Source organism: Phalacrocorax aristotelis, chromosome 2 (assembly GCF_949628215.1).
Source record: "Phalacrocorax aristotelis chromosome 2, bGulAri2.1, whole genome shotgun sequence".
Taxonomy (NCBI): Eukaryota; Metazoa; Chordata; class Aves; order Suliformes; family Phalacrocoracidae; genus Phalacrocorax; species Phalacrocorax aristotelis.
In genome coordinates this window covers 61077550-61103973 of record NC_134277.1, presented here as the reverse complement: position 1 = coordinate 61103973, position 26424 = coordinate 61077550, and the positions used below count along the sequence as shown (strand labels likewise).

The window sequence follows — 26424 nt, the reverse complement described above, 5'->3', positions numbered from 1 at the left end:
TAGCCCAGCTGGAAAGTAGCAGCACATCCTCTCACAGCTATGTTACAGTCCTGTTGAAAGGAAGGGAGAAATAAGGTAGGCTCTTATACACATGATAGAGCTAGTTATGCTTTCTTCAGTTGTTTTTTAATAACTAAGCTGAGGTGTTGTATGAGGTGAGCAATAAAATCTATCATAACTTCCTAGGATTTAAAGTGAAGTTGTGCCAGTGGAATTACCTGTATGGTCCCACTTACTGTCTGTATATATGCATATGCAGCCCCTTGGTGTGCTCTGCAAGAATAGTTCAATTAGTTTCCAAGCCAGTCAACATATTTCAGTTTTAAGCAGCTATGTGCTAAAAAGCTTCCATGGTTGCCATTTTGCATCTTTAATGCTACTGAAACTGTCTAACAAAAATTGCATTCTCCTGCTGCTCAGAGCAGCAGGAGAATGAAGATAACAAAAGACCCATGCTAATGGTAATCATAGAGGTAAAATACAATGTAGGTCCCTTCCAGCTGAATTCTATTCTATTCTATTCTATTCTATTCTATTCTATTCTATTCTATTCTAAATTTCTTCTTCCTACCTCCTTCTTTCCCTAACAAGAAATTTCTGATGACGTTTCTCCCCAGCCCTGCACTAGCAGAAGGCATTGAATGGGCAGTCATGTCCCATCCTGGACATTGCCTCTGTCACGTTGTGGGAAGAAGGCATGTACCTTCTGATGGGGGTGAGAGCTGTGGATCATCTCAAGATAATTTGACCATCTGAACAAATTTGCAAAAAGCTGTTGTGAAGTGCTGTTTTTGAAAGTCTGCTATGTTCATCCAGTTTAGATGGGTTTCTGCAGGATGGCAAAACCCTGTATCTCTGACACTAGTGAGGCTCAAAGATCAAGCTATCAGTCTGAAGCAGGATGTCCTCCTGAACGAAAGGACTGCAAATCTTTTTGAGGTGAGCAATACCTGTTCATTTCCCCATGGGTATTTTTTTTCCCTTGTAGTCATTTTTAGAAATGCCAGAGTGAGGTGTTTCCTTTGGAAAAACATATGAAAACACAAGAGCCTGAGAACAACTGAGTACTCCCTCAGAGCAAAGGTCCATCTGGCCCAATACTCCAAAGGGGCCAAGAATAAACATCTAAAGGAGAGCATATGAGCAGTGCAAGCCTACTTGTGCCAGGGTCCTGGGGGTGCTTGTAGGCTCTGTGGCTGGGACTAGCTTCCCCTGGGACCCCCAACCCCAGCATCTCCTGCCCAGGGGAGCTTTGAGGAGCATGAGCAGCATGCCTGCTAAAGGAACCCTGACAGGTGGTCATGCTCCATGCTGCAGAGGAAGGCAAAAAACCCCCAGGGAGCAGTGCCAATCTGCCCTGGGGGAAAAATTCCTTTGTGACCTCAATGTTGGTGATCAGCTATTCCCTGAGCATGTGAGGAAGACCTGCCTCCTCATCCCACAGGCTGGTCACGCCTCCCAGGAGATGCCCAAGCCTCTTCTCCGTCCACTTGGAGCTGTCTCAGGGGGTTCCAAGAAAGCAGGCCATGGGACGCTGCTCCCTTTTATCCTGTCCAAGGGCATTGTGACTGCTGCATTGCTGGGTGCTGGCCCTGTGAAATGGGGATGATGGGGCCCTCCATGCACAGCCCCACCTGCCAGCCCTCTGCCCAGCATCCTTCAGAAGAAGGCTTTTGGGGTGCTGGCCCTGAGGCAGTCCCTGTGCCCAGGAAGCCCAGGGGGCTGTCCCTGCCCTTGGTGGCCATGCACTGGGCACAGCTGCTGGGCATCCCTGTAAATTCATCTGGACGTCCAGACTATGTAAATGAAGGCATTTATACCATACACATTCATTTGGTTGTGGCGATACCAGTGGTGGAAGAAAGGGGTTTGCTTCCCTCTGCATGAAATTTGCAGAGACTTAAGAGAGCATGCAGGATTTTCTCAGTATTCCTTACCAATACACCAAGGGACATTTGCTATTACACTGCTTATGGTGAGGTCTTCTTCGTGGAAAGAAGTCGTGAGTTGTTTTGTTGTCTTGACCATCTTTTTTCCTGCAATTCAGTAGCTCTATTCCTCCTCTGATCTCCATCCTTGATACCTTTCTTGAAAGAGATGGCAGCCCTCTCAAGCCTTTGTTTTGCTCCTGGTAGTCACTGTCTTCTTCTGTCAACTGTTTGCTGAAGCTCTTCTATGCCATGGAAATACACACTTTCCCAGTTGTTCCTGAATGCAAAACATCCCACAACTGACAGGAATTAAGCAATGTCTGCTAGCTGCTTAGCCAGCTTGTCACTTCTCTTCTGGCCTAAGCATTGCTTGGGATTAAATGCTGTTCCAGTTCTAGGAAAGATTTTGAACCAGTTATTTTCTTTCTGTTTGAATCTCTCCTTGTTTTCGTCTGATATTCTGTTGTAACGTGAAATTAATTCGCAATTACAAAATAAGCCAGATTCCTGGTGCCAGATGTGATTTTCTTGGCAATGGAAACAGGCTTTGGGAGAAAGGTAGCAAGCTTTATGCAGTATTAAAAAAAAACACTAACTCTCACTAACACATATTATAAGTTATGTGAAAAGATCCAACAGCTAACCATTCTCGTTCCCTATTAATGTACACAGCTGTTAAGAACTGGACACTGCAGTTGCTTTTTTCCTAAAAACACTATAAACGGATTTAACCACTGAGGATGCATTAAATTAGCAGTCTTGTTTCCCACACACTCTTTCAACTTCTCCACTTTTCTGTCAAATATATAAAAAAAATATAGTGGAAGATCACACTTTGGATGGGGAAGACGCACAAAAAAAGATTACATTTTCACATCTAAAGCACTCAGCAGCAACAATCCTTCCTGCTCCCATACAGCACATGAAGGAAAATCCACTATATTTTATTTTTTAAATCTTACATTTCTCAGACTCTTTGAAAAGTTCATATTAAATTTTATTTTCAAATTCAACACAATCCATTTAAACATGGCATTTGTTTAAAGACCACAATACACATCTAGTAGTATGATGTCATCAAGGTGACAGTTTCTTGTCCATTTAGTACCAAGGCCAATCTGTTTTATATTGAATTAAGCTGGCTGATATCTCTCAGATGACCTGTTGATCAGGTGAACACAGTTTCAAATGAGCCAGAACTGGTCACGAATTAGCACCAAACATGGCAATTAGATTGAAATGAACATGTTTTTGAAAATGGCAAAACTTTTGCTATGTGGTTTCCAAACTAAAGTTTTGAAAATTGCTTTGAAGATTTTGAAATTTAAAATGCAGATGAAGATGAAACTCTATGCAGAAAATAAAATTATTTGGGTTTGGCTACACAAAATGCTTAACCAAACAATCTTTTGGATTAAATGAATGGGTTGGATTTTTACTTCACCAATAATTTTGGTGGACCAAAATATTTTAATGCAGAAAATAGTTGTTAAGTAGAAAGCTAAACCAAAATCCTTAGTACATATGTCATTCTTCTTTTCCAAAGAGCAATTTTTTGCTTGCATCTAGAGAATGAAAAAGTATATTTGGAAAAACACACAGAAAACACCTTAGAAAAAGAATCATTCTAACATTAGGGTAATGAAAAACAAACCAGTGCCTTCAACCCTTGTGAAAGAATGTAAAAACAAATCAGTAGAGCTAAGGGTGTTCTTTGTCTATTGACATATTATCAATTCCAGTAAAGGGGGCACTCCTAATTTGATTCAAGCCTGGAAATGCTTCTTATACACACAGACCTAAATCTCAAACACTGGGTCAGAATCTTAAAGGAGAAAACCCAACTACCAGAGATATGAAACACCATTACTTGGCCATTCAACCCTTATTTTGTGTGCTTAAGGTATGGAAAAATGAAGAGTCACTTGTAACAGATATTGCTCACTTGTAATAGAAGAGCATTTGACGGAAAGGAATTTTGTGAAGTGACAGAAAAGAAAGGTTTACAACACAAACATAGAAGTTGTTTTATTTCAGGCATATGATCTTTATCTAGACTGTTACACCGGAATAGCTTCATAGAATAAGATTTCTGAATAGAATTTTTTCTCTTTCCTCCTATGTCTGTTCCAAGTTTTGTTGTTCATACTTGCGTTCCCACACTCTTCACTGGATGAAGAATTATGTACAAAGTTTCACTCTGAAAGGCATCTGAATCAACATGACACCTTTATATTTATTTGTAGGATATCACTTGCACAAACTGAAGTGAGAGCAGGGAGTATACAGTGAACACGAGTCATCAAGAATAATAATTATAAAAGATGAAAAAGAGACTGGCATATGAAAGTTTCTTCATTACTCCTTAGTATATTTATAATCAACAATTTTCCTCTCATTTTCCAGTTCTGTAAAATAAGACCTGTGTATCTTCCCAGAGGTTGTTTGTAAGCCATATAATTCCAAATAGCCAAGCTAAAAGTAATTTTATAAACTATTTTATAACATGGCATGATAATTTCTCCATGTGGATACTCACTGGACACACAAATGTTTGTTTGCCAGGACAATACTTCCAGTTCTTGATAATGATGTTTTTGACTAGCCTCCAGGAAAAGATGCAACTTGTTTACATCCATGTGCAGCTCCTTTGCCATTGACTTTCTATCCAGGTCACAAGGTTCACAGATGAAAACCTCAAGTGTCCTGCACAAAAACTCAAGAGATATCTTCCCTGCAGTCAATGTTACACCATGCGTATGTACACTTACAGTTTTGCAAAACCTAGCTTACCAACCAGCTTTACCCATGGGAAAGTAATTTTACCCCTCCCGCAGCTAAGGGGTCCATTTGTCTGGGGACTCTCCTGTTTCTGGGCACTGCCTGTGAATTCCATGTTGATGAGGCCCGATGGAAGTAGAGAGCTTTGCACCAGCAACACCAATGGCCAAGCTCAGAAGCTGTGACTTTCGACAGCAGCAGCAGGCAGCTCTTTGTTCACAGGTGCCTTGTCTCTGTCTCGGTATCTCACAGGTTCCATTTCAGCAGATCTGAAATCTTTATGTCAAATTTCTCTCTTCGTCCTCCTTTCTTAGTGTTTCTGGAAGAAGGAAATGGAGAAAAAGAAAGCCCAGAGGAACAATTTACACCAGGATATCACTTCTCTTGCTGCACCATACTACCAGTGTTATCATGGCACATGTCAACATGACTGGGGTCAAGATCAGAGTTATGAGAATTTCATCCGGTGGATCTTCCCAGTGAACCTTTTCTGAAGTACAGTTTGAAAAGAATTGTTTATGAATGCCAGTGATAAAGCCCTCTGCGAGGGGGTTTGGCCAAAAGCAACTCGCACTGTTGGCTTCACGTTCTGTGCACTGGGTAAAGTTGTCATAGTACCTAGGATAATAAGAAAATGAAAAGAAATTTAAATAGAACACATACGCATATGACACTTAGAGAAAGCTACATAGGGTGCCATACAGAATCTATAAAAGCAGGTCTATCAAGTAGATACTTTGCTGAAGGACCTTTAATGGAAGCTGTGGGTATCAAATACTACACAGTGAGACAGGAGAACTGACTCACACACGCTCATACAACTGAGAGATTTCATGTGAAATCCTGAGATCCCGGATGGACAGTGGTCAAAACCCGGTCTTTGGGGTGAACAGCCAGGACCTTCTAATGCCGCTTAAGTAGAACTGGAATGCCCTCACTACAGACATCTACAGCACCTTTAAAAAACATACACACAAATGTGCCAAGAACAGGACATTTTGAGCAAATATGAATAATTCATGCCTCATCTGGACATGATATTGTGGAAAAAATGATGATGTGACACTGGGACTGAGCCACAACATGCATTACTGTCTAGCAATTTCAGTTCTGTTGTACCCTCAGGCAGTAAGAAGATAATGGGAAAACAAACACTCAGAAAGTTAGTTTTTGACAACCTTTTTCTTTTTCCCAACTCCAGCAAATGCCCAGCAGGAAAAAAAAAATCACTCCTAATTACACATGTTCGCAATGTTCATGAAAGACTGGGAACCCCTTGTAATGCCTAACACTTGATTTCAATCCAGCATGTCCTGAAACTTACTTGTCCAGGGATAATTTATATTTATGAGAATTGGCTACCCTAAGGAAAAAAAAAAAGAAACAATAAGCCTAAATGAGTAATCTGATAGGTTTTGTGTTGTTATCATAAGCCAAAGAAATTCAGGAAGTGAATGGAATTTGGGGATTGAAAGTTAAGAAGAAGAAGAGTGTCTGGTCAGTACTTGAATAGGGCAAGAAATAAGGAAGCTGAATTATTGTCTGTTGCATTTTTCAGTATTTCTTTCAGTCCTGCATGACTCAATACACTCACTTCAAAGGGAAATTAAAAATAGAAAGGAGAGCACAAGAAACCACATGACACCTCAAGGGATAGCATCCTGCACTATTATCTGAAGGCCCTACCCTCCCTTTCAGTATGTATAAATACGGCAACTCCTGATGTATGACTCGTTCTGACATTAAGTACCTGAGGGGCCTAACGCTGACTCAATCCTTTATTGTGAAGTAGTGGAGGAGAGACATTCAGTGTTTGGGTCAAGACTGAAGTCCACTGTCTATTGCCTATCAGGGGAAATGTCTGCCTGCCTGTGCCACAAGCACATAGGCTGAGAATACAGACTGCAGAGCATCTATGTTCTCAGGACTGTGTTCACAGAAGAAAAAGCCTCACAGAAAGGTCCATTTGCAACCTCCTCACAGTTCTTATTCTCAGGGAGTTAGAGCTGATGCTGCTTTATTCATAAGCAAATACACTGGACAATCCGACAAGTCCATACCCAGAAGTTCTGGCACTCAGACGCATATATGCACGATGTATGTATGTTTTAAGCAAAGCAACTGGAAAAGAAATTTTTGTGACAACATCAGCAGCTGCAGGGAAACAACAGGAAGTAAGCTAAAAATAAAACACAAATATTAGCTGATTGTTATTTTAATAGTGTCATTCTTCCATGCAACCTGGTAGCATCCATCTTTATGTCCTTGGACTAAATTAGAAGCTGACAATGTCTAGCTGAATATGGGACAGTCAGTCCAAGAGGACCAGAAGAATAACACATCTAAAGGCATGCCTACAGGGTTTGAGAGACCACACTGCAGATGGCAGAGCTAGCATTCAGTTGCCCAGACAGGTCAGTGCTCTGTCTAGTACAGATGCCAGGCAGGGCTCCAGAGAGCGTCAGGCTGTGCTCCAGCCTGCTCTGGGCAAATCTCTGGTGAGCAAGCTTGTCCCATTAATGGCTGCTTCAGCTCCCCGCTGCCAGAGCATCCTCAATTTGCCCATCTGTTCATGCAGAATAACAACACCAACGACAAATTCTGGTGACCTGAGCAGACTTCATATAAAAGTACCCTAAACTGAAAGATTTCACGATATAAAAACTGTCTTTTTTGGTTTTGTCCTGGGTGTAAAATCCTATAGAAAGTTCACTGTTCTTCCAAGAATTCTGTAGATTTTTTTCATAAATGTTAAATGGTGTCAACAAAAACATTTCCCACTGATTTTGTATTTCAATTACAACATAGCTAGAAAAATCTGGTTAAATAAGCCAAAAGGCCAGATAAAATAATTAGGGAATTAATTCCTAGAGTTCAAATAAAATATTGTATTCGAAAGACTGAATCCTTAAGAGCCAAAATAGAATTAAAATGTTATCTTAATAGTTAGAATACCTTACAATTTTCCCTTAAACCCTCTCTTTTTTGAAAAAAAAAAAAAAAAAAAAAAGCTACCTGTACTATAATTTTTTTTCCACACAATTGTGGGAATGTAGATAAGACCTCAACTGTTTGAGAATTACATGTCTGCCAGCAAAGCTCAAGTCAATTAAATACTTACGTAATTTAGTTAGTAATTTAGAGTTTATGCACTGCAACAGGAAGTTCATATTAAAAAGAAATCTTCTGCATAGTACTGTGTAACAGCAGCCTCAGAATAGAGCAACTGAATCCTCATTACTATGGCATGAACGTTTTGTAGTTGATCAATTGGTTTGCAAGATCTTGGGCTTTTTTAAGAGGGAGGTAGGGGTTAATAGATATTTAATTCCAATTTGATTCTTCTATGTTTAATTCTCTTATGCCTTATGTAATTCTCTTTATTGAAATGGTAAAGGCTACAGTAGAAAACCTTTTCATTCTGTGTAATAAAATGTGTAATCACAGAGACGCAGTGGCCTCTGACTGGAAGTACTTCAACACAAATGCATAAAAATTACACACTTGGTGAAAGGAAAAAATGAGAAATGACGTTTTCTACTTATTCACAGAACAAGTAATTGGAGAGCAGTACAGTAGCACAAGCTCCTTCACCTCTCAGACTATAAGGAGCTATGGGAAGGTTATTATTCTCTGCGCTGAGTCACATTTTCATCTCTTTCAGGCTAGTCTCGAGGACCTTAGTTAATACTCAGAAAAGGTATATACACTGAGAGCCAGGTCACAAGCTTTGTGATCAGTGGGCTGAAAAAAGAATGTATCTGTGAGTTTCAACTCAGTTCAGTAGGCCAGTACTGAAAAACAGAAACTAACCATAGCCTGAGCACCAAAATTCCTATAAAGATATGCTTTCCCCTGATATGCTCAGGAGAATTATTGTAAGTTTTATTAAGGAACTACCTACTTGGTCATACTGCATATTATTGAAAATACTCACTTTCAGAGAACATTAAAAAACTTAATTCCTCTTTGGAGCAATCTCTGAGCTGTAACACATTTGTCTTGAAATACAATTTTCTATATTCTGGAACAATATTTCGTATTGAGAGCATGAACACTTTTTCTCCCGTACTTTGTTTCCAATAAAACACATAATAACAATCAACATATTTCTACCTCCCTAATCAGATCAGATCTGCTGTTGCACATCTCCAATATAGAGTTCAGCCAGAAGAAAATAACGCATTACAAAACGTAAAGAAGGAAATGAATGTGGGGGTGGGGGGGAAAGGCAAAAAAATCTTTACTAGCTTAATGACATTATAAGGTATAGTTTACTTTCATGCCACTAAATAATGGGCATTGTGACAGATTTACTCACTTGGGTTGAAAATAATAAATACATTCTGGTGTCCTTTGAGATAATTACAGACCTCCACCCTTTTGAATTAACCTAACTGAAAACCCTAAAAGGCACAACTATTACTACATTGTTGTTAATTTCCTAAAGATACAGCAAGAAAATGTAAATCTAAAGAGCAACTGTAGATGTACGCAGTAGTTTATATACCTAATATCCATCTCCAATGAGCAACAGAAACTACTACATTAAGCAAACATAGAACAAGGAGGGAAATGTAGCCTGACATCAGGTACTATGTTAAAAAGATGAAAAATTTAGTAGCACTGGAATTTTACCAAGCCAGAAGCTTCTACTAACAAGTGGGCTTTGCCTTCCACCACTCCTGAGCTATATTTTAATGACTAATTAGTTGTAAACTGAGCCCATTTTGGGGGAACACCAGTTCAGAGTGGAAGTACTCTCTGAAGCCATCACTACACCATGTCTACAGGACCCAGTCCCAAAACTCCTTGAATGAGACAAAAATCAAGAGTGAAGTGAAGGCAAATCCTAATCCCACAAAAACTTGAGTGTATGTATCCAACTTCTGATATGCACCACACCTCCTAAGTAGCCATTGCCATCAGTGATTTTGTGGGGAAAAAGATGTACTTAATACAATGAAGAGTCTGCACTGCTGTCAGCCACCTCACGAATTCCCACCTCTCCAGCCAAGAGAGAGAGACACAGAGAACGCACTGCAGAGGGCACAAGAAAATTCAGGACGCAAGAGCAGCACATGGAGGTGGCATCCTACAATTGAAATGCTGAGCTGCTCCGCAAATGTCTGGATTGCAAAGGTTCATTCATGTACTGTATCCTCCAGATAAGAGTTTATTTTGCTCCTTGAAGACAATTGCAACACTGCAGCTTCACTCTGCTCTATGCAGTGATCTGGCTCAAGAGATATGGCTTTTATATAGTTTGTCTAAACCATTATTTACTATGCTATTGCATCAACAACAAATTATGGCAAAATACATTACTTAACCATGAACTCATCAGGGACAAAGACTAAAATGAAGAAGGCTGAACTTCTCCAAAGAAATCCTTCCTGAGCTAACTTTCAGAGGAGCAATGAAGTAGCAATGGGCTATTTTAGTGCTGAACATGAATTCTTCTGGGAGTTGCCAAGTTGAGCAAATCCTTTCACCAGTTTGACACAACGGATACTAAGTTGCTATGTTAATTAATATAGACATTGGACACTTTGCATTTCTGGCTTAAAACTGTACATTTCTTTATTGTAATAACAGGGTCATCTGTGACCCACTGCTTTTAAATGATCACTGCTCAGTTTCTAAAGTTGACTTGAATTACAGCTTTGATGATAGAGCAGCTGATAGATACCACAGTTACAACTGCAGCTCATTTCTGAGTAAGGTCCTGAGACATAGCAAAGTTGCATGTTAACAAGTTCCTTGGTAAATAGATGTCCCCAGTTTTGCAGCAGCAACCCCGCTACCTCAATTCAGAATGAGCTGAACATGTAACAGTGCAACCAGGACTGAGGATTCAGGACTATTTTAGGAAGTCTGATGCCTGCTTTCTGCCCTGGTCCAACACCAGCAGCTACTGTAGTAACCCTGACATTTGATGGAAAACAGACAGAATGGCAAGGGGGAAAGAAGGGCCATTTCACTGAAAGGTGAAAGAAAGCAGAGTAATTTCAAAACAGACTTTAGTGCTATGAGCTAAAAAAGACACCTCCAATTCCCAACCTTGAGAAGAAAGCTTAACCAAAAAATGGTACTTGGAAAGAGAATGAGACTGTACGTGGAGGAGAAAGAGGTTTAATTAAAAATGTACCTTTTTACTATATTGTACCTTTCATTTTAAAAAACTATGATATTACAGCTAATGAAGATAACAGTAATTCTGATGTATTTTCTCACTTTTCCTCTCTCTTCTGTCTTGTGTGAAGCATTGTTTGGGATGTATTTGTTTGTTTAATATTTTGTGCTTAATTTTATTTCATGAGCAGAGCTTAACCGTGTAATGTGGATCATGAGGGACGAGCCCTTATGAGATCTATGGCAATTGTATAGAGACAGAGTTTTAAAACTAGAGAAATCCCTAAAGATAGTCACTAAAAGCCCTTGAAATCATGCGTGTTATTTGTAATTTCAGCTACAATCGCTCCAAAAGTACTTCAGAATTCAGGTCATATAACCAAAAAGCAAGGGCAGTTTAACTTGGCACAGATGACAAGGTTTCTACATGCTGCTGTATTCCTCCTCCTCCAGCACCACATTATGCACACTTCATGAACCGGTTTCCAGACCATCACGTACAACACAACACTGGAGCATCACAAGGAACTGTGGTGGTTTGTCATGCAGATGCTCATGAAGAAGAGGTGTCGCCAACCCAATCTGCATGTGCTTATCAGTTAGACATCTCTGTTCCTTATTTGTCCCTCTGTAAAGTGAGGCTAAAGTACCATTGTCCAACCTCATAAAAATACTGTGTAATAAAAGACAATATGGTCTCTGATAACTACATTAATAGGGACCATATGTGTCACATAAAAATAGTTGGCACCCAGTTTAGATGCCCAAAAACTTCCCAAGTATATAACAACAATCCCTGGATTCTTTGATTGATTGCCTTGTAAGCATTAAAATGAAGCCCACAGTAGCTGTATCTGTTTCTTATTCTCAATCCCGTTTGCTGTGCTGCTCAAACTGTAGGTAGCAGGTTAAACAAAGAAAATAAAGCCTTCCCTTTACAGTTTCTGCTATAAAAGAGCCAGACAAATGTGGCATATTTTCCATATTACTTCACAACATCTGTAGTCAAAAACTCACATGTGTAAGTATCCCTGCAGTGACAGTGACAGACCAGACACCAGTGAAAAATTAATAAACAAATAAAACCAGCATGGATAACTGTATAGTTTTGGTTTCAAAGTCAGAGAGCAGTTATAAAATGCTAGCTAAAATAAAACAACTGATTTCTAAATAAGGGATGGTAAAACAAAAAAGTGTGCAAGACTGATATTTCAGACACTAATTTCTATACGCAAACATTTTAGTGGCTTGTATTTTTCTACTAATGGATATAGGCAAAAAAATTAGGTGTTATTGCCTATGTGTCATCTCATACCTTTCATTCATTAATTTGCAAAGGAAGCAAACATCCTCATTGTTTCCTAGATGAGAAGACTCAATCATAATCTGGAATCACAATTGCCCGCAGCAAAGTAGTGCATGGCAGAACCAGGAATAGAGCATGATCCCTTGTGCTCAGGCCCAGGCCCAAGACACAACCCACACTGCTTATGAGGACTCTGATTCTTATCCTTCAACTGGTGTACTGAAAAACCACCCTCTCTTTGTGAAATCTCCACTGTTTGAGCTGCACACACTAACACACATAGAGCATGCCTACATATGACTTAATTCCTTAGGAAACCAGGCCAGAAAGAGGCCTGCTTTTTCAGAGAAAGTGGAGCTCCAGAAAAGCTCAGTGTTTGGGGATTACTTGGACAATAGAGCATGAGGTCTGCCAGAACCTGACAGAGAGGAATGGAAGGATGCCCTGAACTTCTTTCTGCTCTTTCCTCTGCGCCTAACATAAACAGGAAAGGAAAATGCTGTCCACACTGAACTCAGGGACAGAAAACAAAGCACAAAGTTACACCTGAGCAATCATCTCAGAACATACACAAAATTGCAACAGCCTGAAAGAGATCCATGAGTGACTGAGACCTGAGCTGCTCATTTGCAAATAAGGAATATATGAACAACCATATTTAATTCAAAGTATAAAAGACACCCTGTACCTCAGTCCTGACCACACACAAGAGGCTCTGCTCCCAGAGTTCATGCAAGCTTTGATATAAATTCCAGTTTCATTTATGTTACTGAAGATTGTAACACAGTTCCTAGGTTAAGAGGAACTCAGTTACAAACTAATTCTGCATAGTTCTCCACCTCCTCTCTCCCTTTGTTTCCGCAAAGAGCAAAGCTCAGCACACAGGCCAGAGGGGCCCCCCACATGCTTCAACGAAGCCCTAATAGCATGCTATCAGAAGAGAAAGCTTCTGGAGCATTGCACAGCAAGTGAACCACCACAATACCAGAAATCAGATACAAAATGGAGGTGGGACTCATTACATCTTGCTTTCATCTCACTTCATTCCCCTGCAAATGCATCGAGTTTGTATTTTTCACTCAAAGATCAAACCCCTGTCTACATTCAAAAAATGGCTTGCCAATTTTAAGTTCTGCACAGATCCTGCAAAGATCACTAAAAGAAGTTTATGTTAAATAGACTTGCGTATCCTGACAACTTGAAATCATACTTGTGAGATGTGCTGCAAATAATTCCATAAAGGTGAGGAGGTAAAACAGATTTAAGAATTCACGATACTTTTGTGACTACTTTAAACTTGATTTTCACACCTGCTGTTTCTCCCTTCCACAGTTCCTCATTAAAACAATGACCTCGTCAAAGAACTCTGATGTCTGGGAAAATGCACGTTTCATAGCAGAAGAGAATAAGTCAGGAAGTAAATAATTCCATTTAACAATAGACCAGATGTTTGAGTTCACCTCAGCCACACAAAAAGAAATCTCAGTGTTCCTTGGATACATAGAAATGGGAATGTTGTTAAGAGACCAATAGCATTTATGCACCCCAAAGAAGCAGATCTTTCAGAATAAACTCAGGGCACTGATTCCAATCTTAAATGCATGGGCACCTGCTAATAGTTTACTCCCTAGTGAGAGGCAAATTTTTGCTCCTGGCAATACTTGTCCACGAGGCTTGCTGACACCTACAGAATCTTGCCACCACCAACTTATCTGTGACCATTCATCACCTTGCCAGATACTGCAAAAAGGGAACATGGTCCTTGACGGATGAAAAGAGGTTTTGTACTTGCTCATGGGTAGCTAGGTTCTTCTGTACTTTCAAAATATGTCAGGCTTCTCACAAGACCTGTTCTGCAAGCCTGTTTGTCCTAAGATTATACGAAATACTGTTGTGGTGGCTGTTACAGCTGATACTGTCTTCTGCTCTCTCCAGGTGCTATTGTTTTGGGGTTTTTTTCCCCACAATGCAGAAGCAAACTTTGCTTTTGGAAAGACACACTGTGCTGCTAGCTTTAAAGTAAGCAAAATGATGCACAGGAGCAGCTTAAAAGACAGAAAGCCGCATGAGCAGCAGCAGAGTTTGCAGTTTGTCTGAGGTCCTGGTTAGAGTCAACTCTCCTGAATAACTAAGTCTCAACAGCAAAATAAATGCATACAAACCCACAAAGACACCTTTCCTAACATTGCAGTCCCCAGCAAAACTCCTGCCAATTTGAAAAAAAAAAGAAGTGCTCCATTCCATCAAACTCTGCAGCAATGAACTAGCCCCTAACCCTTTAAGAATTAATCCTACTATTAAACCAAACATATTAATCCTACTATTATTAATCTGTTTCAAAATGTAGATGAAAATCTAGATAAGCATGGACATTAACTGCTTTACTGGCAAACCAATGTGGGAATGGTCACTGCTAAACTGCTGCAATGTTCTGCTAAACTTAGGTCTAATGAAATGTAGTGTTCCGCAAGAACAGAATTCCTCCTCCAGCCAAATCACTGAACACACTGAAAAATCCTAACCCTCAAATTCAGCAACAAGAAATACAAAATTACTGCTAAACCACAGACCTAGAATGGAATTCATCAACAGTAATGTTTTATTGCTATTTAAATTATCAGTTCCAGACCCATATAAAGGAGGTGGTGTTCTAGTGGGAATGGCAGTAAAAAGCCTCCCTGTAAACAGCCTACATAAAGTTGTCAAAAAACTCCTACCTTCAGTACCATAAAGTGGCAAACGACTGAACTTTCAATTAGCCAGCCTATTAGAAACAGTTTAGCCTTATGCACATGCACCTCCAAATGAGTTCATGTACCTCGTTTTTGGAGACAGCTTTGCCCATCTCCATTCTCCTGTGGAATGGACCGGTATCATTTCCAATCTATCTGTTTTTAAAGGAACACAGTTAAGCTGACATTATACGGTAGCTGGTGCTGGAGCCCTTGTTTGGACATGTCCACCACAAGACTCCTTTTCTTCTGAAACTCAAAGCACAGGTCCCTACTCAACTCCAAAAGCAGTAATTCACATGTATGAGAAAACTTGTTTGCTCTCATTTCAAGAATGGGGATCTCATTTGCAGAACTGTAGCCAACAGTGAACATCACAAAATATTTTCATGCTTCTGCAGTGAGTTGTGTTTTCAGCACTACTTGGAAATGAAGAATAGCAAGACCCACATCATATAGACAAATGGTAAATGCTCTTGTTGATCAAGTCCTATCCCAATTATACTCAAAGCAATATCACTGGAAGTGTAAGGAATGCCATAGCAACATTTGCACAAGATTACTGAGCTGCTTTATTCCAATATTTCTATAGCCCCTCCAGCTTCTTTCAAGAAAAACAAAGCTGAATGTAAATGCATCTAACAACCAAGGGAAAGGAGGCTTGACATGTTCCTTGATATCTTCAAGTAAGCAGAGTCAGAGGTAATAAAATTGAAGGACCCTGAACAATGTCCATGAAGGTTAAATTCTGAGTTCTTATTGTTATAAAATAGTTGTTTTCCATCCTGGAATATTCTGACTGCACAAAGTACTATCTGTGTGTAGAAAACTTCAGTTATGTCAAGATTACAAATTGGCTGGTGACGTTGCCCCCTCAGATACCACCAACCCAATCACAAATAAATTCTTACATTTATCACTTATTTCCTGCTCAGCATTGCTCTTTACCTCCCAGTGGAAATGCCATAACAGGTGGCTGTGGACTTCCCATGCACAAACAGGTATTTCCTTGCAAGCAGGCAGTAGAGAAAAAAAATACAACTTAACAGCATGCCGAGAGGAGACATTGTACACAAGCACAAGATAGCTCAGTGGCTCAGAGAATTTAATTGCATTAAACATCCTAAGTGAGGACAGTTATCTTGATACAAGGGCATTATACTGAACAATTCAATACTGTTCAGCAGTGATTCTTTTTTAAGAAAAACAAAGCAAAAACACACTTCCCCCAAAAATCAGCCTAATTAATTCGTATTAGAGTATTACTTTGAAGCAGAATGGGTCTGAATGCTAAATTTTGTAAAAGCACTAAGTACTTCCAAACCTGTGACATAACATGGTTTTTGAGGAAACGAAATATTTCATAAGGTTCAGACCCAAATGATCAGACCATCTTTGGATTTCTAGTAAATACTTTCCAGTGCTGAAAATCACAGATGCACAGTCTCTGCTGCTTCATCTGCTTTTTCTCTATCCAGTTCAGATTATTTCACAATATGTCAAAGCAAAGGCAAAACCAGATTAAGATCTGGTATGTTTTCTTCCCCATCATGTTTGCCTCTCCCTTCAGTCTCATTAAGAAAACCATTAGTATTTTGTAGCGTATATCTTCCTTCAAAGGCCAAGCATGAAGGAGAGGAGAGCCCTGAGAAGCTAATAACACCATCTGAAGGTGCATTTCCACTATTTCTTTTCAGGTTAGATTTTAAAACAAACTTCTGCATGCTTAGAAACTAGGCTGCCTTTATAGTCAGTAGAGACACTGGAATAATTGTAGGGCATTGTATATGATCTCTTTTAAGACACTCTCCTTAAGTTTCCACTGACCAGTTGTACAGGACAACTAGTACATTAGACAGAGGAATCCCACACCTGATCTGTGTAGCAAAAAAAAAAAGGCATCACAAAAAAAAACAAGCTAGTCAAGAATTACACTCAAATATGCCACTGTCAGTAATGGAGAAACATGCAACCAATATGCTATCCTTGTATCTACCAAAGGTCAACTCCTTCCCCAAAAGTATTACCATCAGAGTCACCACTGGTTTGCACAACCCTCCCTCCAGTCAGCCCAAGTGCAAATGGACTCGGTGCATGCAGGTATTCAGGTTAGTCACAAGCATCAGTCATCTGTTGAGGCAATTCTGCTTTCTTCCAAACACATCAGTCGCTCTGTTCGTTCACATTGTAAAGTTTGCTACGAATAATGGCTTATTTGGCAACACTTTTCTGAAAATGTTCCAACTCCATGCTAAAACCATTATTCCACCATGCTTCCAAATGAAATGCTCACTCGGCTTCAGTCCAATCCTCTAACACCTGGGGAGGAGCCACAGTCAGGAAGGAAAAGCCAGTCCCCAGACCAGAGCTGCTCTGTTATCATCTCAGCAGCTCAAGGTTTTTCTTTCCATATAGATGAACCAAGCTGACACGCAAGCAGAGAAAATGTGGCTCCAATCCAGATCAGTACTACACAGCTGTGACTCCAGACAGCTATTCAAAACAGGCACCTGTGAACATAGTCATTTTTCTGACCAACAGACTAAAACTCACAGGGAAAGAAATAACTGAAGAGCCCTCCTCATTCATTCCAGCTTATATCTACAAACAACTGCTTTGGATTTCATTTTTAAAATGATATTAAAGTGTCATCTGCTGACTGGAAGCTGTTATTAGATTCCACTTAGTCCAGAGTAGCACAAGCCTTTTATAACACCACAGTATCATTTCTTAAAGTGGAGACAGGGGAGAAAAGTATCTGATGATATCCAGCTGTGAAACAGAAATCACAGGTCAAACAGGCTTACACTTTGAGAAACACCCACTGCACCATCTGCACAGAGTGGAAAACAAATAAAATAATAATAATAAAAAATTAATCTGCTTCTAATTTGAACTTTCCATCATACTTTCCATAACTGCCCTTACTTAATTTTTATGAGCACACCAAGAATGTAGATTTTTTTTCTGATTATTTATGGAAAATGGGTTTTATATACACCAATAAAATTCCTGTAATTACAGAATCCATTTGCTTTGGGAGGAGAGTGGCAGTTGTTTTCGGTTCCAAGCAGAACACAAATAATGGGAGTCAAAAATCAGGTAACTAATTACAGTTCTTAAACTTCAGATCATGTTAACTCCTAGTTAACAAACAAGTGATTTTTGCAGTTTTGAATAAATATATTCTTTAAAATTGAAATCTGTCCATGGACAGTTCACAAACGAGACCAAAATTGATGAAAAGTTAACCACAGAATAAGAGGAACAGTAACAACATTAGTGTTGCTGTACGCTTCTACGGGAGAACTTATCTTGGGCCGCATCTCCGGGACACAGGGCTCTACCCACCCTGGGGACAGTGATGCACAGACATCAATGTGATGGATACAAAATGTCTGTTTATTTGGCTGCGTCACACGCTTATATAGCTCTTGCGCTTCCTGTTCCTGCCACTCCTATGGGGAGGAGTCTATCTTTCCGTCACGTCCCGTGATCTTCCGGTCGCCGATCCCTGTCTATTCCCCTACACATTAGAAAAGAATTTAAGGCAAAGCATGAAGGTCTGATAGCAGAAGTGCCATGTATAGAAAAGTCCTGTTTAATTACTATTCAAGTACATGGTTATGTTTTAACATTATTTTGACAGTACAGCCTTTACACCGTTGAATGTGGGTTTTTTCCTTTCTTACATCTTTCCCTCTTACTCGTGGAGGTAAAGACACGTGCCCTCTCCTTAAATAACTTCTTGCTGTGCTTTGTGTCTTCCTGAGTCTGTTCTGACATCTCATACAGACAACAGAAGCAAATGATGGACCTGAAGGGTCTTACTCCTTCTCCACAACTGTTTCTGGAAGACTTGAGTGTTGCAACACTCCGTGGAATTGCTTAAGGACAAGTCAGCAGCTTCAGGTGCAAAAAGTACTATGGCAGGAGATTTTGGATGACTTTCAGTAAGACTGACTGAAGATCAGAAGCAGGGGGCCCCAGCATCTTGAGGGTGTCACCTGAGAGAGGCAGCTGGTTTTCAGCTTCCAGCTCTGCTGAGTTTATGCAACAACTTCTTGGGTCTTCCTAAGCTCTACCTTAATTTGAGAAAGAACAGTGTAATGTGGCACATCACCTGTGATTACAAATTCTTGCCATAAGAAAGCTGTTATGGCATCTGTTAATTTTTAAGCACTGTGGCTAGCCAAGCAGTGGTTTTATCTTTTGAGCCTTTATCTAATTCCTCTTTGGACAATGAAAACGCTGCCTTATTTTCACACTGACGGTAAAAAACCTGGGTTTTTTCCATGCACAGCAATAGTTAAAAGCAGAAACAATCTTACATTTTTGTAGTTATTTTTTCATAAGTAGTAACACTAATACCTTACACCTGTATGCTACAGCCTAGATACGTATTAGATATCTATACTCCCCAGTGATACAAAGCAAAAATCCATGATAGATTACATTGCAATGTGATAAATTATACAAAACATAGACCATCTTAAGATCATTCTGCTTCTTAAGCTACCTTCCTGCAGATAAAAATCAGACTCCGCCTCAGTGATAACTCCTAGTCCCACAAGCTCCAACAACGGAGGCAGAGACAGAACCCAGCTCTAGATGCCAGAATGTTCATTTTAACATTTTCCTTCCCAAAATCCATCTACGTTATGAACCGATACTCACCTTAATACGAAATGGTACATTTTAGGAGTCATCAAAAGGTGTGAAGGACATTTGTATACGCAAGAGAAATGTAAAACATCAGTTTCATGGAAGCTGAAAAGAATGGTGCTGTTAATTGTTCACCTATGCACTATGCTGTGGCAATCTTTGTTCTTTCCAACCCTTACACTTTCAGCTCTTATCATAAGTACTATAATCATTTCATACCTTGCCATCAACTTATCAATGCAGCTAGCAACATATATGCCTGCCCTTTGCAAATTAATTATACAACAGGCTGTAGAAGATGACTAATGTCTTTAAGAGTGCAGAACACTGCATTTGTCTTGGGTATATTTTCCAACATTGAACTATATATTGTTTTGTAACAGTAAATAGAAATGCCAGAGCCTAGTCAATTAACCATGTAAAATACTTTTTTTAAAGTATCATTATATAATAAACTTCTGTAATTGAAACAAGACCCTGAGTACAGAACAAATGGGTAGTATTAATTAATACCTCATCATGCTGTCAACAGTTAACCACATGACTAATACCACATGTAGCTTGAAGCAAGAAAATCTATTTTTTCCTCTGCTGAGTTAATCTGGGTTATTATATGTTTGTGGTTGATCCATTTAGAAAACAAGAATGTAGAAACTGTCTTGCAAATGAAAACAGAACGACAAAAGTTTTTATTAAGTATTCATTTTCATAACATAGTTATCTTCTTTTGCATTTTCACTGCCTCTAAAAAGATACTGTCCATTATATTTGCATTGCATAATTGATACCAGTCTATCAATTATGCCGTATTATTTTACCACTCCGTAACTTCAGACAAAAATCTTATTTATTGCTTATTTTGAAATATAGTCTTTAATAATAAGCTCCATGAAGACTGTTCTCTATTACTGATCTTCAGTAATAGATCTGATCTTCAAAGGGTACATGAAAGGTGTTGAAAAGGCGTATCATCTTACAGTCATGAGATTTAACAGCAGAGTGCTTTCTAACATCACCTTTAAATTGCTTACATTATTTTTTGCAAGTGACTTTAGTCATCAGGATTATTATATTATTATATCCTGAACTATTTGTTGTTAGTCTTGGTAAAGTAAGAACTGACACACCGATCCCACCTTGTGGGTGCAAGTTACCAGCCACTAGTCCGATGCATATACTGTGGTACACATCAGTTTGACTCACAGCACCCTTGCTAAAATATTGTAACCGGTGTCTTCTGGTGACCTTAACTCCACCAGTGCTGAAAACTCTTTCAGAACTTTAAGATGGAATTATTGATATTTATATTGGTGACCTTTTGGCAAATGCCAGATTTTACTCTCCTTTTGAAAACAATGAGTCATGACAAATAAATGTAACAGACGTCAAAACTTGTTGAAAAATGCACTTGAAAAACAGAAATCTGAAATTGAAGAGTTTTCAGCTATTGGTAATTAAAAAGTAATTTTTTTTCCTACTTAGTAGCAGACTCAGAAGATCCCTCTCTTTTCTTACACTGGTAAGAACTTTAATACAGATCTGCAAAATTATCTGTAAACTGAAGAACAGGAAGGTCTGAGCTCTTGAAAACCTTGAAGAGATAGAGAATGGGCTGCAAAAGCACCCTATTTTGGCATGATTCAATCACCATTTTCTCAATGGCAGACCCAGAGTCTCCAGTGGTTTAACAAGAAAGAAACAGTTATCCTTTATGAAGAGCAAACTTTGATCATCTTCTCTTCTCCCCATTCCTCAGCAATGGTATCCCTGAATTGAGGCTTCTGTAGACTACAGTTACAACATGGGTTGTGATATAAATAACAAATAACATTGTTTTACTTCACCAAATCTGAGCTCTTGGAAGTTTCTGTATTTAATCCAACAGCCTCAAAAAAGACTGGCCAATTTCTCCTTATCCTGTTCATTCAACCTAGTTACTGGTTTCAAGGAAGCTCTTCAAAACAAGGTTTTCTTAGCAAAAAGCAAGATTTTCCAGTATCCAAAATGAAAACCCAAGAAATCTCATCAGATGAAAAGCTGATAAGGCTTTGCTTGTTGAGAGCATAGCTATTTCTACAATACGCTGCAGAACAAAGTGATGGCTTTACATTTATATGCAAAATGGTCTGCAGTCTTCACAGAATTCATAAATGCCAGTGTCCTTAATACATCATTAAAATTCAGAAGTCATACTTTAATTCATTAAATAGTCAATGTTCATTAACGTTTTTCACCACCTTTCCGTATCATGTAAGGTAGACACCGCAGATACAGATTTAGGAGTGCATTGCCATAACTTTGCACTAAAGAGAGAAAAACTATTAGAAATGAGTGTCCAAAGCCATAAGCCTCTCAGTCTCTCATCTGGAATTATCAAATATAGATTTCATTTTCACAGCCATGAATTGTATAAAATGTCCTTCCCTCTCCTATGTAGTAAAGGAGGAAAATTTTAACTGCATTAACTAACCTTATTTTAGCCTCTGCATCCATTAGGAGGAAAGAAATTATGCAGCAATGGAGTATTCTTGGCTGATGTGGAATCCTGGTCTCTGAATTCAAACCAATCCCTGTATTCACATTCATAAGGACATACTCTTACCTACACAATATAAAATAAAGCTAATATAGTTCATAAGAAAGTCATGGAGATTCACCTGAAATGCGGTTCCTCTTAATGATATTATAATATAGCCTAATTAAGGGAAAAGCTGTGCTTTTCCGTTCACTTCACAGCAACTTTGTGGCTAGAACAGCTGATCACAAACAGCACATGAATGTACAAATTTTCAGCACAGCCCTGCAGCTGGTGAGATTTTATAAACTGTAGGTTTCTTTTCTTTCCAATTTTTTAAATATTAGACAGCAAACACTATTACTTCTGCAATTAAAAATTCCTATTGTCAGCTACCAGCATGACGGCAACAGAACTGTTCAAATATGACATTCTTTTCCATTACTTTACTTGCTTGCACCTAACTGATTTATAAACCGCTTTTCTTTGTTTTTGAAAAGAAAGGCATGAGTCACAGAGGAAAATAATAGGTTATTGGGGGTAATTAGTTACTACCTGGTTTTGCCACTGCTGCCATGACCTCTAGGAGTTTTTAGAAAGATTGTTTAATACAAAATTACTGTAAGTTTTGATATTTGAAGAGGCGAAAGAAATACCCAGGTAGAAAGGCTGAAATATCAGCACTGTCTGCATTTCACTGAGAGCTTAAAAAACAAACAGCAACTGTATCTGTATGGAAAGCTGTCCTGGTTTCAGCTGGGGTAGAGTTAAATTTCTTCGTAGTAGCTAGTATGGGGCACTATGTTTTGGATTTTTGCTGGAAACAGTGGTGATAATGTAGAGATGTTTTAGTTGTTGCTAAGTAGTGCTTACACTGGTCAAGGACTTTTCAGCTCCCCATGCTCTGCCGGGTGCACAAGAAACTGGGAGGGGACACAGCCAGGACAGCTGACCCCAACTGACCAACGGGATATTCCATACTGTATGACATCATGCTCAGTATATAAAGCTGGGGGAAGAAGGAGGAAGGGGGGGAGCGTTTGGAGTGATGGCGTTTGTCTTCCCAAGTAACCGTTACATGTGATGGAGCCCTGCTTTCCTGGAGATGGCTGAACACCTGCCTGCCAATGGGAACCAGTGAATGAATTCCTTGTTTTGCTTTGCTTCCGCACGCAGCTTTGCTTTCCCTATTAAACTGTCTTTATCTCAAACCATGGGTTGCCTCACTTTTACTCTTCCGATTCTCTCCCCCTGTCCCACCAGGGCGGAGTGAGCAAGCAGTTGCATGGTGCTTGGTTGCTGACTGGGGCTAAACCACGACAAAAGCCCAAACGAAGACCACCTTATTAAAGAAGCAGAAAATGCTAGCATCTACCACAGCAGTCCCTGTTTTTCTATATTGCATCAAACACTAAATGGTAAATAAATTACACTGACGTGGGGCCACATAAAGTGCAGGTGTCTCCAACCTTCCTTCACAGAGACACTGAGCTGAGAAAGAATATTTTCTTCTACCAAATCTGGGCTGACAAAACTGGGAGGGGTTACTCCATGCTAAATAAGGAATTTTGGTTCTCTTCCCCAGTAAATCTTTGGGGAAAAAAGAGAATTACTCTTCAGACACACACAGAACATTACTCAAAAACAGTGTAGAAGATAATCTGGAGAGCAGGCAACAATACAGTGAGCTTTTCTTGTGCAAGCACATTTGTGATTTGCAGCATTTTACCATGACTTTGAACAAGATAAAGCATAGCCAATGTACCAGTCTGTCAACCAGGTTATAATTCCTAACATAAATACAGACAGACACACCCCTACATGGCACAGCTGAGGAAGAGAGGGACTCCCTTTAATCAGTACTATTCTGGATCTAAAATCACATGTGTGGTGGCCACTCAAAAGTTCAGCTCTAGGCAGCCCCAGTTCGTCTTTTGTGTGAGAAAACCACATGTAAAAATCCAGAACTGAGGCTTTTCTGAAAAAAAATGAGCCATGTCCACTGTCTAACTGTGAGACATGTTACTATGGGAACGAATTAGCTCGCACAAATCATCGCATCACCTTAGCTGCAAAACAAACCCAGTAGTTTGTCTGAGATTTTCACAGTACATTCCTCTTCTACAGATGTTCTGACATTAGCAGCTGGATGCAATCACTGATCAGCACCTAGATCAGACTTCCTGCAGCAGTCAATGAAAAAAACTTATACAACTGACCAAGAAAATTACTCCGTTTGGAGGGCTCTTAGATAAACACTCAGCCAGCAGAGGTTATTAGTTCCAAGCTTTAAGAACTGGGGGCGTAAAATTTCATCTTGGATTGCACATATTTCTTTCACAGTTTGTTTCCCCATTGATCTTAATATCATCTGACTTTCTTTCCTTTACTATTTTACTATGCTGCTTTGAAAACAAGGCACTTTTATGATTAGCTTAGTTTAGTTGGGCCAAATTTTAACAGGCAAAACTCCCACTGACTTCAAAATTGAGCAACAGCTTTAGGATTATTTTTCCAGAAGATTAGATCAAATTTGGCTCTAGTCAGGCACATCTTTTTTGCTTAATTCCTTTTTCAAATCTTCAACATCTGTACAGAACATGGGTGGACCTCCTTTGTCATTTTCAATGGGACTGAAGCCTATTGCTTCTGTTTATAAAATTCATTTTTAATGTAAAGGGTTCTGGGAAAACTACACTGAGGCTGTGCAGAAAATAAAATGGTTGTTCAGCATGGGGACAAACCTTGGACCATGCTCACAGCAAAGCAGGGAATTCCACCAGGAATAAGCATACATGCAATGAATCAGCTTCAGACATACAGTTAAAGACAACTTTTGCCCTCTCCTATTCTGCTCAGGACTCAAATTTAACACTTTGGGAAAATCAGAATTGTAACATCTATCTTCCAGGTGCCATACAGCAGTGCCACACAGCCATTGCTTCACAGCAAATTAGGGGCCTCTGGGCCACGAAGATAGGCTTGATGAGGCAAAAAGAAATGCAGGGACTGCAGGAAGAAGTCTGTTACAATCGATTCTTTTGCTGAAACAGAGAAGTCACATCTTCTCATTACACGCGCTACTCTGCTAGAACTCTTCCAAAACACAAATTGCTATTTAACCCTCAGCCTCTCAATCCATAGCTATTCCTTGGCTGGCAAACACAGAATGATTGGCTGGGAGCTCCCAGGTAGCAAGTATGCAACGTTGTACATTTGTGAGATAACTGTTGCAACAGTAATACTGGCTTGATGTAACAGAACGCCTTACACTGAAATAAATGACACCTGACTAGATCAAAGAAAACAATCAAAACCTACCTTTCTCAATTTCAGTCCAATAGCAAATAAATGTTACTGAGGCTGGTCTGTCCCCTCAGGAAATGCTTAGTGTACTCAAACACCAGAAATTACATATCAGCCTTATCTTTTGGATATTACATTATCAACTGTTATTTCATTTCTTTTATCAGGAATAGTGTGGCAAGGAGGAGCAGGGCCCCTGTACTCGGCACTGGTGAGGCCGCACCTCGAGTACTGTATGCAGTTTTGGGCCCCTCAGTACAAGGACATCGAGGTGCTGGAGTGTGTCCAGAGAAGGGCATTGAAGCTGGTGAAGGGTCTGGACAGGAAGTCTTATGAGGAGCAGCTGAGCGAATTGGGGTTGTTTAGCCTGGAGGAGGCTGAGGGGAGATCTTATCACTCTCTACAGCCACCTGAAAGGAGGTTGTAGCGAGGTGGGTGTTGGTCTCTTCTCCCAAGCGACTAGTGACAGGACAAGTGAAAATGGCCTTGAGTTGCATCAGGGGAGGTTTATATTGGATATTAGGGAAAATTTCTTTACTGAAAGAGTGGTCAGGCATTGGAACAGGCTGACCAGAGAGGCGGTGGAGTCACCATCCCTGGAGGTATTTAAAAAACGTGTAGATGCGACACTTCAGGACATGGTTTAGGAAGCATGGTAGCATTGGGTTAACAGTTGGACTTGATGATCCTAGAGGTCTTTTCCAACCTTGATGATTCTATGATTAATTTTTTGATTCAGCTAAAGAAAAGCACTCTGTAGTTTGTTTGGGATCCATAAGAAATTAGTCTGGGGATGCACTCCTTAGACAACTCCAAGCTGGCATGCCTATGTGGAGACTCAGTTTAAGAAAGGACTGCTGGAGTGACAAGATGTGTAAGGATACAAATGAGTAAGTGTGCCGCAAAAGACATGTATAAAACATGTAGGCATCCGTTTCTCTTTGATGAAAGGAATGTCTCTGAAGGAAGATAATTTTCTGGGCTCATTAGCCATCACTGTCCCTAACAACATCAGAGACTGATCAGCTCTACTCAGAGACATAAGAATGGCCT

The 26424-nt window shown here is 39.6% G+C and overlaps 1 protein-coding gene across 5 annotated transcripts in view; it reads right to left on the bottom strand.

Moving 5' to 3' along the window:
- Positions 1 to 4145: 4145 nt before the first annotated feature.
- Positions 4146 to 26424, bottom strand: part of RAMP3 (receptor activity modifying protein 3) — a 96612-nt gene continuing 74333 nt past the window's right edge. For 4 of the 5 annotated variants that reach the window (XM_075083789.1, XM_075083790.1, XM_075083787.1 and 1 more), the window contains one exon: positions 4146 to 5330. In XM_075083789.1, coding sequence (XP_074939890.1) covers positions 5075 to 5330 — 256 coding nt within the window. In that variant the 3' untranslated portion in view covers positions 4146 to 5074. The remainder of the gene's footprint in view (positions 5331 to 26424) is intronic. The other variant, XM_075083791.1, reaches the window with a different exon arrangement.